We start from the raw sequence: 14,065 nt of genomic DNA, 5'->3' as shown, positions 1-14,065 counted from the left end.
TAGATGTCATAACGCACCTGGAAATGTGTTTTTTGCCACATGAACTCAGCTTTTCCACTCTGTCTTTTATCAATTTTTACCAGTGTGTCATTTCTCCATGTTGCTTTTTTCATACTAGAGCCTACCTTTACCTTAGTGGGGGCGATGGCATCAATAATGTTCATAATTTTAGAACTCAAGTCCAGAGTTTGGCCCTCATTGTGTGTGGGCTCCGCCACATGCTGAGTCAGTCCAAAACACAACACTGTTTTTTAGTGCTGCTGTCCTGGGGGCTGTCACCATGAATATTAAAATCAGCAACAATAACTATTCAGTAAAAGTCAGTGCAGTTGATAGACAGCAGGTCAGCAAAGTCATTAAAACAGTTTGCACTATATTTAGATGGCCTGAAGATGTTTAAGAATACAGCTTGACATGAGGAGTTCGACTGAAGAGCAATATATTCAAAAAAAGCTAATTTCCATGTCAGCAAAGACATCTCTTGAGGCGTTTGTGATATTGGGCTGTATAAATAAAATGGACTTGACCTGACATCTCCTCTGAATAGAATTATTAAACAAAATGAAAATACTTTATTTATTTAGTTCACTTTATTACAGTGCCTATTCATAAACATCACTAGGATTGGCATCCTAAAATCACGAAACAAGTTTAAGAACATTAATCATGATATAAAGCATATCAATAAAACACAGACAGACATAAGAAGCAGAACACAGACATGGGCAGCAATAAAAGAAGATTAAATTACAGTTTAACAAAGCATAAACAAACAATTACAGAACATCCTCGATTACATAACAGCGTCGCAAAAACAGACATAAGAAAAGACCACAACAGGACAACAGCAACACTAAGGTGAGTGCACTCTAGCTTTGCTTATAAAACTTAAATTGGGACTCAATACCAGCTGTTAATTTGATTAAGCCAAGTTTAGTTAAAAACCTAAATTCAAGATTGTGCTTGATGATTAAATTGTTAATTAACATGATGTGCCTGCCAAAGCCCTGCTGTTTTATAAAGCTAAATTTAGTGTGTTAAAAGCATCCTTTGCCAATTCTTTTTTTTTCTTTTGGTGAAGGCTGAGAAAAGACTGTGGCTGACAGAGAACTGATAGATTTGCAGATTGCAGATAGTTGAGTGCATCTTGCTCACTCTACTACTCATCAAAACAGAAATAGAAACATGATGTGCAGAAGAAGAGCTAGCTTTAGGGTGCTGGTGTGATCCAGTGTATGAGGCAGTATGTTCATGCCCAATAGGAGAGAGAAGAGGGGGTAGAGGAAGTGAGGTAGGGACCCTGTCTGTCCTAGTCATCCTCTCTCCTGTCTGCACTGATGCCAGGCAGATTTGCTTGGTGTTGACTTGAATAGCTGTGATTGCGATGTGGCAGTACAGCTGAAGTGACATCAATTAAAACATCACATCCAGTTACTTAATTTCTGACTTCTGTTGGAGACCAACAAACAACCATTACTGTGTGTTGGGATTGTTTTTTAGCAAGTCATTCCTGTGTTACCTGGGCTTTTCAGCCACCAAACGTGGATCTTTGTGGAGCATTTTAGCCACCAAATATTTGTTCAATGTTTTTTAGTGAATCTGCCACTGTTTTCCAGAAGGGATAATGCCATGACATCTGCCATTTTTTTTATCAAGATATTGTTGCATTTCTTGCCGGGATAGTGGCATGAAAAGCAGTTGTTTTTTATTGAAACACTGCTGCTTTTCTAGCAGAGAATGTGCCCCCAAAACTGGTTATTTTAAGACAAAACATGATCTTTTCATGACTATAACTGAGTGGTTTTTGTGCCTGAACCTAACCACACGTTAAACATGGTGTTGTTAAAATAAAGTTTCAACATATCTGCTATAGAACAATGTATGAATGTAACTTATCCGTGGTTTGCAGAAATGTACAATGCCAACATTTTCTTCTGGCAACCAGGTTAAGCACAGAGCTTGGGAAGATTGGTGTTACCGAATGTTCTCAGGGACACAGGTGACATGGCAGTAAGCAGGAGCTGAATTTAATGCTAGCGATAACCAGCACTTTCATTTTCATCAGTGAATCCCAGAGTAAAGGAAAGAGGAATTGGGAAAATGATCCACAAGCTGTCAGCATGCTGACACTGAGGCTGTTATGTTTTGTCTCTGTCACTATGTGGCTGCTGTATGTCAGAGTGCATCATGTTAGGCCTGGCCAATGGGTGGAGGCCATCTGCCTTGAAAAGATGCCTGCGTCCCCAGAACAGATTGAAGTTATCAATATAATTGATCCCTTTCAGACCGCAGGTTTTGCTGAGCCATATGTTGAGCCCTAGGAGTCTGCTAAACTTGTTGATCTCGCTGTTGACCGTTGGCAGTGGTCCACTAATAATAAACTGGGCCTCCAGTTTGTCCAGACAATTTAACAGCTTAACAAATTCATTTTTCAGCACATTTGATTGCTCTCTGTAGACATCACTGGCCCCCTCATGAAGAGTAATTTAAGCCATTTGGGGTGTTTATTTAGATTCTTGCTCTGTGTGAGACTTTTTTTTTGCCCTTTTCTGTTGCCTGGCACTCATAATACTCCCATGTCCAAACTTATCGTCATCTCCACTCATTAATATTTATTACTGGTTTAAACTTGTTTTTTTTTCATTTGTGGTCTGTGTTTCTGCCCACCTTTGGCTACCCGTCAAAATTCCAGGGTCGAAGCTGGCTGAATAAATCTTGCCCTCTGTGGGAGTACAGTCTTGCATTTATCTTTAGGTTTTGCACCCAGATTTTCCCAGCAGGTAGAAATCCCATCACAGCACATGACTGGTTTTGTCTCAGTGAGTCCTGGGAAAGTCAGGGTGTCATTTAGAGACAGCTGTCCAGTGAAATCTTGTCGAGTTGAATTCTGATGAACTAAATCGCCGGCAGAAGACATTGGCAGAGTGTCGTGGAGTTCAGAGGACTTCTCCCGCTCGAATATCCTTGTCTGGAGTGCTGCAATCTTCTGTAACAATTTATGACAGTCTGTGCACTTCATTGATTCTGATGAGCCGAGAGAAACACTGCAGTCCAGGGCACGATTCTGTCAACCACTAAGTTACTGTTTGGCTCGTGTTAACATTGTGGGCTGCAGAGGGCAGTTTGAAGTAGATAATCTCAACTCAGAGTTGTCATAAATTGTCTTCCTAAGGACAGATTTGCCACTGGACCTCATTAAAGGTCCAGTGTGCAGGATTTAGGGGGATGTATAGGCAGCATAGGCCACCATAGTCACTAGCCCCTTCGCGATGAGCGCTTCAGCCAAACATGATTTTTGAAAATGTAAAACTCCTTTTTACCGGTTTAAATCACAGGGTCTATTTGTGTTGTCGAGGAGGAGACCTTTGCGGGTAATTTGCCCTCTGGTTAAAACTCCTGAACATCTGTATCAGAAATGAAAATAGGTGAGCACACATTAGCAGGTGCTATTGGAGAAACCTGGATTTGTAACATGAAACTGCTTTATTCAATGTTTTTACCAGTTTCAATCACCTGCTCTGTTTGTTTTGGAAAAGACAAGACCCCTGCGGATAATTCGGCTCCCAATTAGAACCTCCTGAACCATGAACAGTTTCAGTTGGTTGCAATCTGCAGTCCTCACTGCTAGATACCACTAAATCCCCCTAAATCTTGAACGCTGTTCCTCTATTAAATGTGTTTGAGAGGAAAAGAAGTGCATCGGCCCTGCACGTCAATATTCCTTACTGTTAAATCATCAGGTCCAGAAGTGGGTAACAGCCCCAAAAAAAACCCAGAAGCAAACAAATCGCGAATTGTCATTTGCTTTGATCGCTGTGCAGAGAAGAAAGAATATCTGTGTCTGGCCTCCCATTGAAGGAAACAGTTCCCCCCTCACCAAATGCTGGTCATGTGATCCAGTACCAGTTGGAGTCAGAGAGCTTTTGGTTGCAGTGCATCATCAACCAGGAAACAAGGTCCTTTCTTTTTAGTTGGACTGATACCAGTATGCAGAAATCAATCCATCATTCTTAGAAGTCAAAGCCACACTTCAGATGCATCCTCACTGATAACAAGTTTCAAGGACCAGATGCAAGCAGTATTTATCATTCAACTGACAGCTCCCAAGGCCTTATATTATAAACTTTTGATAGTCATCACTTAAGGCTGCATAAGCACAAATGTGAAAAAAACCCAAGGCCTACGTTTTATTTATGAAGCTGATAAAAGCACTGCCTATGCCAACTATCCATACTGCTCTGCTATAGAATACGACTGGATAAATATGGCTCAAGTAAATTTCCAAGCCAGATTTGGATAATGTTGACGCAAGCAGTCTTACTTAACCACAGTACTGGTATGTTACTTTTTAACCAGATAATATGCTGTCATACAGAGATGACCTCCTGAATGCACTCTGAGTCACTTTTTCCCATTAATGCTGGAGCAGATTCAGACATTTTAGCTGACAAACTCACAGGCTCAAGTGATTTCCAGATTTAGCTCTTTTTTTTTCTTTTCTTTTTCTTTTTTTTTTTTTTTTACATAAGCTGATTCAGCTGTTCTGGGTTAAAGAATGACTCCTGTTTCACACCTGAACATTGCATAATACTCAAAGCATACAATGCCACAAAAAGATATATAACCAAACTTGATGTAAAATGTGCACTGCTGTAATAAAACAGCACAGCTCAGAACACAAAGGCTGAAGATGACTGTTACTTTGTGTTGGCTCTTTATGCCATCTAGAGGCAAACTGAGATTTTGAACACTGCACAGCTGCTGCAAGCTTATTCATGACCTTCTACTCAAATGAGCTTCATTACTGACCTTGGAAACAGTAATTTTACAAGTTTTACAGTATGCAGGGGCTAAGTGGGACCACTAAGCATATGAAATCCACCTGGTGTGCTCCTACGAGCCTGATGTATGCTCTTCTTCCTACACATTTTTTGAGTGGAGCTTTTTCCCAAGACAACAACCAGCCTATCCTCACTCATCTAGCCTCAACACTAATGATCTTTCTAACCTGCCTCATTGATTGGTTTGAAAACGCAGAATTGTTGTTGTCAATAAACATATGCTTTGAATCCAAATCATGTGCCGACCATCTTTGTCCCCAGTCGAACAAATTTGACTGATTAATGCTTGTCTGCATTTTCTCATTTATATATCTATATTTTTTAAATACAAAACTCAGTACAAACTCATGATTCTTTAATTTTTCATTTGTTTTTGGGTGATTCTTCAGCTATTATACTACTTATGTTCCTGTCAGAAATAAGAAAAACAGGAATATATATATAGGAATACACAGAAATTAAATGATAGATCACTTGTTATTTTTATTAGATAAAAAGTGGCCTTTTTTGTGTGTTTCTTTGCTATATTTAGCAGTGCCTTAACCAGATTCTCGACATTCAACCCTGCTTAATTCTGAACTGAATGATCTAATATTCACTTTAAATATTAATAACACATAATTAAAAATTTAATTTGATGAGAATGTACATCTATGGTACCCACAAAGGAGGTCATGGCCTCCATAATACAATTGCTGCCCTCCCACCACTGGGCCCCCTGGTAAAAATAATTGGGGGGCAATATTACCCTTTGAAGCTATTTTGTGAAAGTAGACAAACTAAGGCATCCATTGGTACCAGCCATGATGGCATAGTGTGTTGGGAAGGGGGCTAAATAAGGCTCCAAATTTAGGCTAAATTTTAGTGAGAGAACATCTGACACGGCCATTTTCAGAGGGGTCCATTGAACTCTCAGCTCAATATATTTGAATAAAAATGGCTTCTCCGGGTACCCACAAGTCTCCCCTAAATTTCCTCCTTCAAAATAAAGCTGTGTATTAGTCTTTTTGGGACCAGACAACCAGCCTTTTGGCATTAGTGAGCTAACATATGATGAGACTCCCCCCCACCAAAAAAAGTGCCAATTTGTTTAAGCATGTTTGATTTTTTAATAGTTTGGAAATGGAAAGTTCTATCTAGCAGTTATATATCAAGAAAACTAGACAAGAAAACTACGTTATCAAAAGAGAAAATAAGTTCTACTGTATACTGCCAGGATGGACATAATTGCGCTATAACAATATAATAATTGCATCCACTCTACTGTTACATGACAAGCCTCATTTTATTGTCTTTCATGGATGAAAACAGAAACTGCGTGTACAGAATGGTAGTCACATGCAATACAAAAATATGAATTTTTACAATAACATAAAAAAACATGTATTGGCCCGTTCTAAAAAATTGTACAGCTTTTATACAGTTATTTTTATACATGAAAAAAATATAAATATATATACATCTGTAATAGCCATAGCAGTACCTATTCAAAAATGTTGTGATGTATTTTACATAGAAAAATGTTTATACAAATATTAGAAGAATCATGTTCATTTGCTATACATTAAATAATGTATGTACATTACATACCATTGGATTTGCAACACGACGTTTACTGCGGTCAAAACCAACCCTACGTGTTCAGACACGGTACGCTCACTCAGTCGCACGTGCACCCACACACAACACATAAATACAAGCACGCCAACTGAAGCCAGCAATCACAAACAGTATACACAAGCGCGCACAAGAGGTAATGTCTTAGGAAGATATAGGACACTTTTGCGCCAGGTTCCTGATTTATATTTTTTGTTTTTGCGCAGAGAATGAAATCGCTCGACTTCTTGAAAGAAGGATCTTTCTAAATAACTCTTATAAGGTGCACTTTACACTTCGATGGATGGACATTATTATTAAAAAGTCTTTTATCATAAATAGCCAGCATTATTCTATTCCCCATGTGGATTGTGAATGATGAAGGGAATATTTCACCTGTGTCTTTTCATTTCAGCTGCTGTTTAGCGTACAGAAGTCTTCATCAGTGCCCTGTTTTCAGATGCATCCAATAAACAGTGAATTTACCAGGTTATACTCCAAAAAAGACAACATACAAGTGAGCATATCACACTCTGCGAGCCTCTGAGACCCTCCTGAAGAAAAAGAAAAACAAAAACACTGCAAATATGACTATTCAAACTAAACAACAACAAAAAGAGTTCATGATTATTTTTTTCCTGTTGACAAAGTGCATATTGTGTCTAGACATGGGCCATCTCACCACATGCCATCACACAACCGTTCAAAACTGAGAGAGAGGAGCAGAGAGGCAGTTGGTTTGAGAACATCGCTCAGCCTGCAAATGTGTGTAAACCCCCTCAGGGAAAACACAGATAAATGAAGTGGTCCATTTGGTAGCAGGGTCCATTTTATGTCCAGCAGTGTTTTTTTTTATTTGTGTGTGTTTCAGAGAGAAAAAGAGCCGTGTGGTCGGTCAGGGCCCCGGCGAGAACAACCACATCACAGCAGCACAGAGAAGGTGAGCAAGCCCGAGGACGGAGCGACCGTCAGCGGGCGCAGACCACAGCACACCAGTCAGTCTCAGCACAGACACCACAAGCCAGTTATTCACAATGCTCAGAGTCCCGGACGACATCACAGAACAAAACCAAAAGGAAGGCAAAGAGATACTGGACGAAAGGAGGGAAAGCGTGAAGGACGACAGCTGTGTCCCCTCCCCTCCCCCTCCCGCCACACCTCGCTCCACCGATCCTCTCTTCCCAACAAGAAACCCCAACGGTTAGACATGGAAGATCAGACTGTGGATTAGTGGAAGCAGTGTCTGTTTCAGGCAGAGGCAATGCTTTGATCAATCCTGTAAGAGTTAAGGATACAGGAGCATGCAAGGCAGACCCAGGCTTTGTTTTGCATTGCTTATGTTTCAGAGTGACTGCTACAACCTACATTGGAAAAGAGAATAAGAAAAGAGAGAAAAGAGCAAAGAAAAAGACAGACGTTAGACGGTTAGTGAAAGTGCAACAGCTTAACAGTGAAGAAAGCATAAATTTGAAAAGCAGCAAGATATTACATACAAGTAGATGAGTTAAAGGACAACAGGTCAGGCTGTTTGAATCCAATCAAAGAACTGTTTTAAGACTCATTATGTTATGACCATGCAGACCTCTATTAGTCATATGTGCTGTTTCCTTTTTGAGGAAACTTTGCTTGCACCTCCTCCATTATCCAGCTAAACAAAACTGGCATTTTAACTATACAGGATTCGTAGCGAAGCCCCTCAAAATAAAATGATTGCTTGTAGTCTTAGAGCAGACAGAAAAGAGGAATGTGAAAAAGCAAATCATGAATAAGAGGCAGGAAACAAGTGGGAAACATGGTGTAAAAGTTGTGATGAAGTCATGTCAATGACTGCATAGAGGGTGTTTGGCAACAGGAAGTGGAAAAGCTGGTCTGGGTAAAAATAGGATGAAATCCAGTGTGGTGTAGAAATGTGCAGGATTACCACATACTTGTGGAGATGACATCATGGGAGAAAGTTATGACTTTTTAGCTCTAAATATTCCCTCAACTTAAGTTTTTTGTGTGTGTTTAACTGAATTTTTACTTGGTTGTTTCACAGTTTGGACAGTTACTCTTGGCTTTAGATGATGACATGCCACAAAATGACCCATATTTATAACTAGATGAGAATCAGAGAGGTGTAAGTGACATTTGACGAACTTTACAGGACAGCCAAAACAAAAAAATGATCATGCTTTTTCCTGACTTTGTTTATTGAATCTTCAATATACTTAAAATCAACATTTTGACATTATTTTTTAAAAATATTTTAAGTAAATGAGTCTTTTGGTTTATGATGAATAAATCTGGATTGGTTTAGAAGTACCTCTTTGGCAATAGACAGCATTTATTATGAGCTTTCATTTGATATATATAACTCATTTCTGCCCAAAATGTTACTTATGCCCCTCTGAGTCCCACTTCTGGACAGTGAGAACAAAGAAATGAGTTAGCTGAGTGATTGCACAGTTAACCTCATCCATCTGCTGTTTCTTGCTAAATTACAGTAGTTTCACACACGTAAGAGGACAGAAATGAATACAAACACAATTTATAACTTTAAATCTGTCTGGATTTGTCTTATACATCTTAACTTGTCCTGCCAGCCTTGTTTAAGGAACTGAAAATTGCCATGACAACAAATTTCCCAACCACACTGCGCGACAGTCTGTGATGTTTCTCTTGACATGTATGAGACAGTGACAGTCGTTCCTTGTGATACTTTTTTCTGTCCAAAATGCGCCGTTTTCATCGTGAGACAATTGTCAAGAATGTTGTGTGACAATTAATAAATTAAACTTTACAATTCACATTTACATAACACATAAACCACAAACTTCACATTTCATTAAAGAGCAAGCAACAGCAGAGCTGAGAGGAGCGATGCCGTGGTGCAGTGACAGACCGTATTTGGGTCATGTGTGATGATGAACAGAGTATATGAGATCCTTCAAACCTATTTATGTTACTTTCAAAATATATCTACCAAATACATGCATGAATCTTCTTTATAAATAAGACTATATAATGCCAAACCTAACCCCTGAAGGCTGCAGTCTCACTTTGTTTGGAGTCAGTGACCAATAGGATCATCACTGACAGGCCATTGTACCACAAGGAACCAGGTGACGAGAACTAAGGGATCTTTTTTTCCTGTTTTCACACGTCCAGTGTCTTGACATTGTCCTTCATTTCTGGATACCTACTCTGCAGACTTCCAGAAATGTCCGGGGTGGGAGAGCCTGCGGTTGAGCTTGGGCAGCTTCTCCAGCATGTCGGCCAGCTGGGTGAAGGTCGGCCTCTCTCTCAGGTCGTACGCCCAGCAGGCGGACAGGATCTCCTGAGAAGACAAAACCCTTTGAGTCAAAGCACGGAACGTGTGTCCACTGTACAGAGGAGTATAAATGATGACTGACCTAAAAAAGTTTCACATCTTCATGTCACTCTTATATAAGCAGAACAAATATATATTTTTCTGAATGACTGACACTCACAGTGACCTCCTTGCCGAGGCTGATCTCCGCCAAGACCTTCTTTATGCCCTCTCCGCTCCCCACCTGCCAGATGGTAGCTTCCACATGCTGGTTGGTGATTGGCCAGTCCCTTGCTTGAAGCTCATACCAAATGGTGCTTAAAGAGGCAGAGAATAAGTATGATTATTCTGTCAAATGAGAAACTCAGTAAAGTATGCTCCTCAGTCAGAAACAGGTGTGACTGAACAGTAGGCCCCCAGAGCTTAAACTAAGATGAGTGGGCAGAACTCACCCAAAGGCGTACACATCTGCTGCGGTGGAAAAAGGAAGGCGGTCCTCATTGTTACCTGGGCTCATCCTGCGCACAATCTCTGGTGCGAGATAACAAATCCAGCCATGTGGAAGTTTTAGTTTGTTCTCACGCCTGGATAAAAAAAAAAAAGGTACACATTTGTCAGTAACAAATCAAATGGAGTGGAAAATCTGAGTGGATAGATGCATTAACTAGAGTGGAAAATGCATTAACTAAATGTAGTCCATCTCCAACTCCTGTGCACAAAAGCTATTCATGAAGCCATACACAAAGGGAGGACAACATTAGCAGGCTGTGTGTTCAAAATGTTCTTCAAAAAACAGGAGTGTGCTGCAAAGTATTTTACAATCAGGAGACTTCAATATGGGCAAAAAATACTGCCTGACAGGGGAGATGCGTGCAGGACTGGAGCCACTGTGGATCTCAGCAATTATTACAAATCACTGGCCCTCCCCAGGTAATAGCAGTGTGGTGTGAAACAGCACTTTGGCTGTTTTTAAGGCCTCTCGAGTGGCGTCTCTTACCTTCCCTCCTGAACAACTCCAGAGATGCCAAACAGCCCGAAGTCTGTGATTATGACTTTATTGGTGTCATGAAAAACATTCTTTGACTTCAAGTCTTTGTGAACAATGCCTTTAGCGTGCAGATAGCCCATTCCCTGCATCAGGAGACAAAGTGACAGTTATGGACTATTTGTCTTTTTGCTGTGGTGTTAATTTTTCATACACATAGCCTAAAGAATTAGCCTGGACAGGCAAAATACTAATTATTCATATTCAGGTTGCACAAAGAAATATATTCCAAAATAGAAACATATCTAATAAACAATGTCATATTTAATTTCTCTGACCTATTTATAATACAGATATCGTGTTTCTTATAATGAAAACATTTTTTTTGGCATGTAACTTCAGGGCTGGAAAACACAACATGTCAGTGCTTAATGGAGAGCTCAACCTGGACCTTATTTTCCCATGTTAGAATAGGGTTATGTGCAACAGGGTTGGTGCAATGTAATAGGGCTATGTGCAATATAATGAAATGTGCAATACAATGAAATTTCAGTTTTCATCCTCTTTTCAATTTCTATGGTCACTCCTGATCTAGTTCCTCAGTCACTCCTGATGTATTCGAATGTTTTCTACAGTTTACTATTTATTATGTGTATATCTGTACGGTTTCTCCATGTTTCTACTGTATCTCGTGTGCTATTTATGCATTTTGTTTTTACGTTACTAATGTAACAACAACCTGTCTAGGGACGACAGATGGAAATTAGCCGTGGGCTACAATGTGGCATATTTACATGTACTACTGTACTATGTTCATTAATATGTACTGTCCCTACCTTAAATAAATAAATTGTAATTGTAATGTTTTTGTATCTAAGTGACTCGTAGGAACAACAATTTTCTAATTCAATGAAAGGAACCTGGTCTGTCTTTGTCTTGAATACATGTATATGTATATGAGTATATGTCTATATGTGTACTTGCATGTATAAATGTGTGCAGTATCCAACCTGTTTGCCATATGTTCATACTGTCTTTTTAGTTTGCTTGAATTTTAACTAATTCATATTTGATTTTTTTGTTGTTTGTTTGTTTGTTTTTATGCTTCTGCTCCGGTGACTGCCTTGGCCGGAAGCATTATGTTTTCGGGTTGTTTGTATGTCTGTCCATCTGTCCCATTCTCGTGAACGTAATATTTCCAGAAGGCCTTGAGGGAATTTCTTCAAATTTGGCGCAAATATTCACTTTAACTAAACAATGAAGTGATTAGATTTTGGTGATCAAACTCTGCCATGACATCAGAAATCTTTCAGATAGGAATAAGATACATTTTTTGTTCTCCAATGCAACAAACTATTACTGGTACTCCTCCTTCCAACTCGCACTTGTGTTTCCACCATTTATTTCGTGCAACAAGTCATCTCTCGTGAGATTTAAGAACGAGACTTATTCTTCAGCGAGTTGGACACAAATCAGACCAGGATAAGTGAAAAAACTCTTTCATTTCTCTGTAGGGTCATTTCCGTAATGTTGTGAGACACTTATTATAACAATCTGTGACAAAAAAGGTTAAATGAAGAGGTGCACCAGCCTCAAGTGGTTACATTGTAGCCTGTTTTGGTGCTGCTGGCTGCAGCCCTTTCTCTCAGCATTGTACTACTTTCAAAAACTGTTGTTCCCAAAAGTCACAAACAGGGTCCAGGTTGAAAAATACTGGAGTTCTCATTTAGATCATTACAAATGCATCAATGAATAGAAGAAAGAAGAAAGATAAATTACCTTTACAATCTCCTGAGCAATTTGTCTTGTCTTATTAATATCCAAAGTGTTTTTAGTGTCTCTTACAACTGAATACAGCGTCCTCCCTTTACAGAAACTGTGGATGCGGAGAGAGACAAGAAAAGATTCAATTGAAGATGAAAGCGTGCATTCAAATGAGAATCATTTCAGAGGTGAGTTTGATGTGTCTGCTCTCACCTGGTGATGATGGCTAGATGGGGTGGAGCCATACAGGCCCCCATAAAGAGGACCACATTCTCGTGCCTGGTTTGTCTGTAGTTCATCACCTCCTTTTTAAAGAGCTTCAGGTGATCCTGATTGTTCCCGTCAATCTCAAGAAGTCGGATAGCGACCTCGCCGTGCCACCGACCCTTGTGCACTTTGCCCCAGCGGCCCTGCAAGGACAAACAGCTTCAGCAGAAGTGCCTTTTCTGAGTATTATATGTACACTATTAACGTGAGAGTCCGATTCCTCACCTTTCCTATGAGTTCTCCGAGGTCCAGCTGCTCAAAGGGGATGTCCCACTCCTGCAGGTACACACTGGTCTGACTCGCCTTGCGGGAGATGGGGCCTTTCCACTGGTTTCCCCGAGAGCTGGGCAGGTCATCCAGCTCATCACACTCACCATCTGAGCCTACGTTCATCCTGATGTCCTCCCCATCATCCTCGTCTTCCCCTTCATTCTCATCATCTTCCTCTTCTTCCTCATTATCATCCTCTGCATCGGGGTCTTCATCTTCAACCTCAATTTCCTCCTCCCCTTCCTGTAAGAAGGTGGTGTTTTGTTAATCTACTCTGCATATAAAATGAATAAAACATAAAGTCTACCCTAAAACAGTCGAGTGAAAATTGTTTACTTACAAAACTGTATATTAGGGAGCTGGAGCTCCCTACTGGATGGTTATATATTTAGTTTTATGGTGGATGAGTCAATATATTTGGTAAACGTGAGCCAGCATTGACTTGTAAGTATTGTTTTCCCTTTGTATCCAGCTTATCGTTGCTGTCTCAGTTATAAAACAGTGATATTTACATGTCAGCAAGACTCTCATAGTTAAATTAATAACACCACAGCTAAAGCATCATCACAGCCAAACAAATGTCAGAGGAGCTATTGTTTTCAGCTAATGTCAGGCAATTCACACTGAAATTATTTACAAGAAACCTGCAATCTGGGTATTTTAATGACATGAAAAAATGCTATCATTATATCACTAAAAATGACCTCATATGTGCCAGAATTCATAGAACACATCTACTGCAGTCCAGTGCAGTTTGAGAGAAATGACCTTAACCAATGCCCAGTGTAATCACATTACATTTGTCTGGAATGAAGTGATGTAACACCTTACTGTTCCTAAATACAGTAATCACATTACAGTTTCGAATCAAAACATCATGTTGTTACTCATGTTACACAAATTATTCAATTATCTGCTTAATGAGCAGATAGAGAGAAATCATCAAATGCATGGACAACAGCGTCGCTGTCCAGTACGCCCGTAGACAGGCCCCTAAGCCTGGGCAGTCTGTGCTGACTGAAAAAGGATGTTCACAAAAAGATTAGTGTC

The 14,065-nt window shown here is 39.8% G+C and overlaps 1 protein-coding gene across 3 annotated transcripts in view; it reads right to left on the bottom strand.

Moving 5' to 3' along the window:
• Positions 1-6,240: 6,240 nt before the first annotated feature.
• Positions 6,241-14,065, bottom strand: part of ksr1a (kinase suppressor of ras 1a) — a 34,720-nt gene continuing 26,895 nt past the window's right edge. For all 3 annotated transcript variants that reach the window (XM_049592285.1, XM_049592286.1, XM_049592287.1), the window contains 8 exons: positions 12,971-13,258; positions 12,692-12,888; positions 12,494-12,590; positions 10,727-10,860; positions 10,182-10,313; positions 9,911-10,046; positions 9,623-9,756; positions 6,241-7,798 (listed from right to left, as the gene is read on the bottom strand). In XM_049592285.1, the coding sequence (XP_049448242.1) occupies positions 7,792-7,798; positions 9,623-9,756; positions 9,911-10,046; positions 10,182-10,313; positions 10,727-10,860; positions 12,494-12,590; positions 12,692-12,888; positions 12,971-13,258 (1,125 nt within the window). In that variant the 3' untranslated portion in view covers positions 6,241-7,791. The remainder of the gene's footprint in view (positions 7,799-9,622; positions 9,757-9,910; positions 10,047-10,181; positions 10,314-10,726; positions 10,861-12,493; positions 12,591-12,691; positions 12,889-12,970; positions 13,259-14,065) is intronic.

Source organism: Epinephelus fuscoguttatus, linkage group LG12 (genome assembly GCF_011397635.1).
Source record: "Epinephelus fuscoguttatus linkage group LG12, E.fuscoguttatus.final_Chr_v1".
Taxonomy (NCBI): domain Eukaryota; kingdom Metazoa; phylum Chordata; class Actinopteri; order Perciformes; family Serranidae; genus Epinephelus; species Epinephelus fuscoguttatus.
Note: the sequence above shows the minus strand (reverse complement) of the source record. Positions and strands in the feature narration are given on the sequence as shown.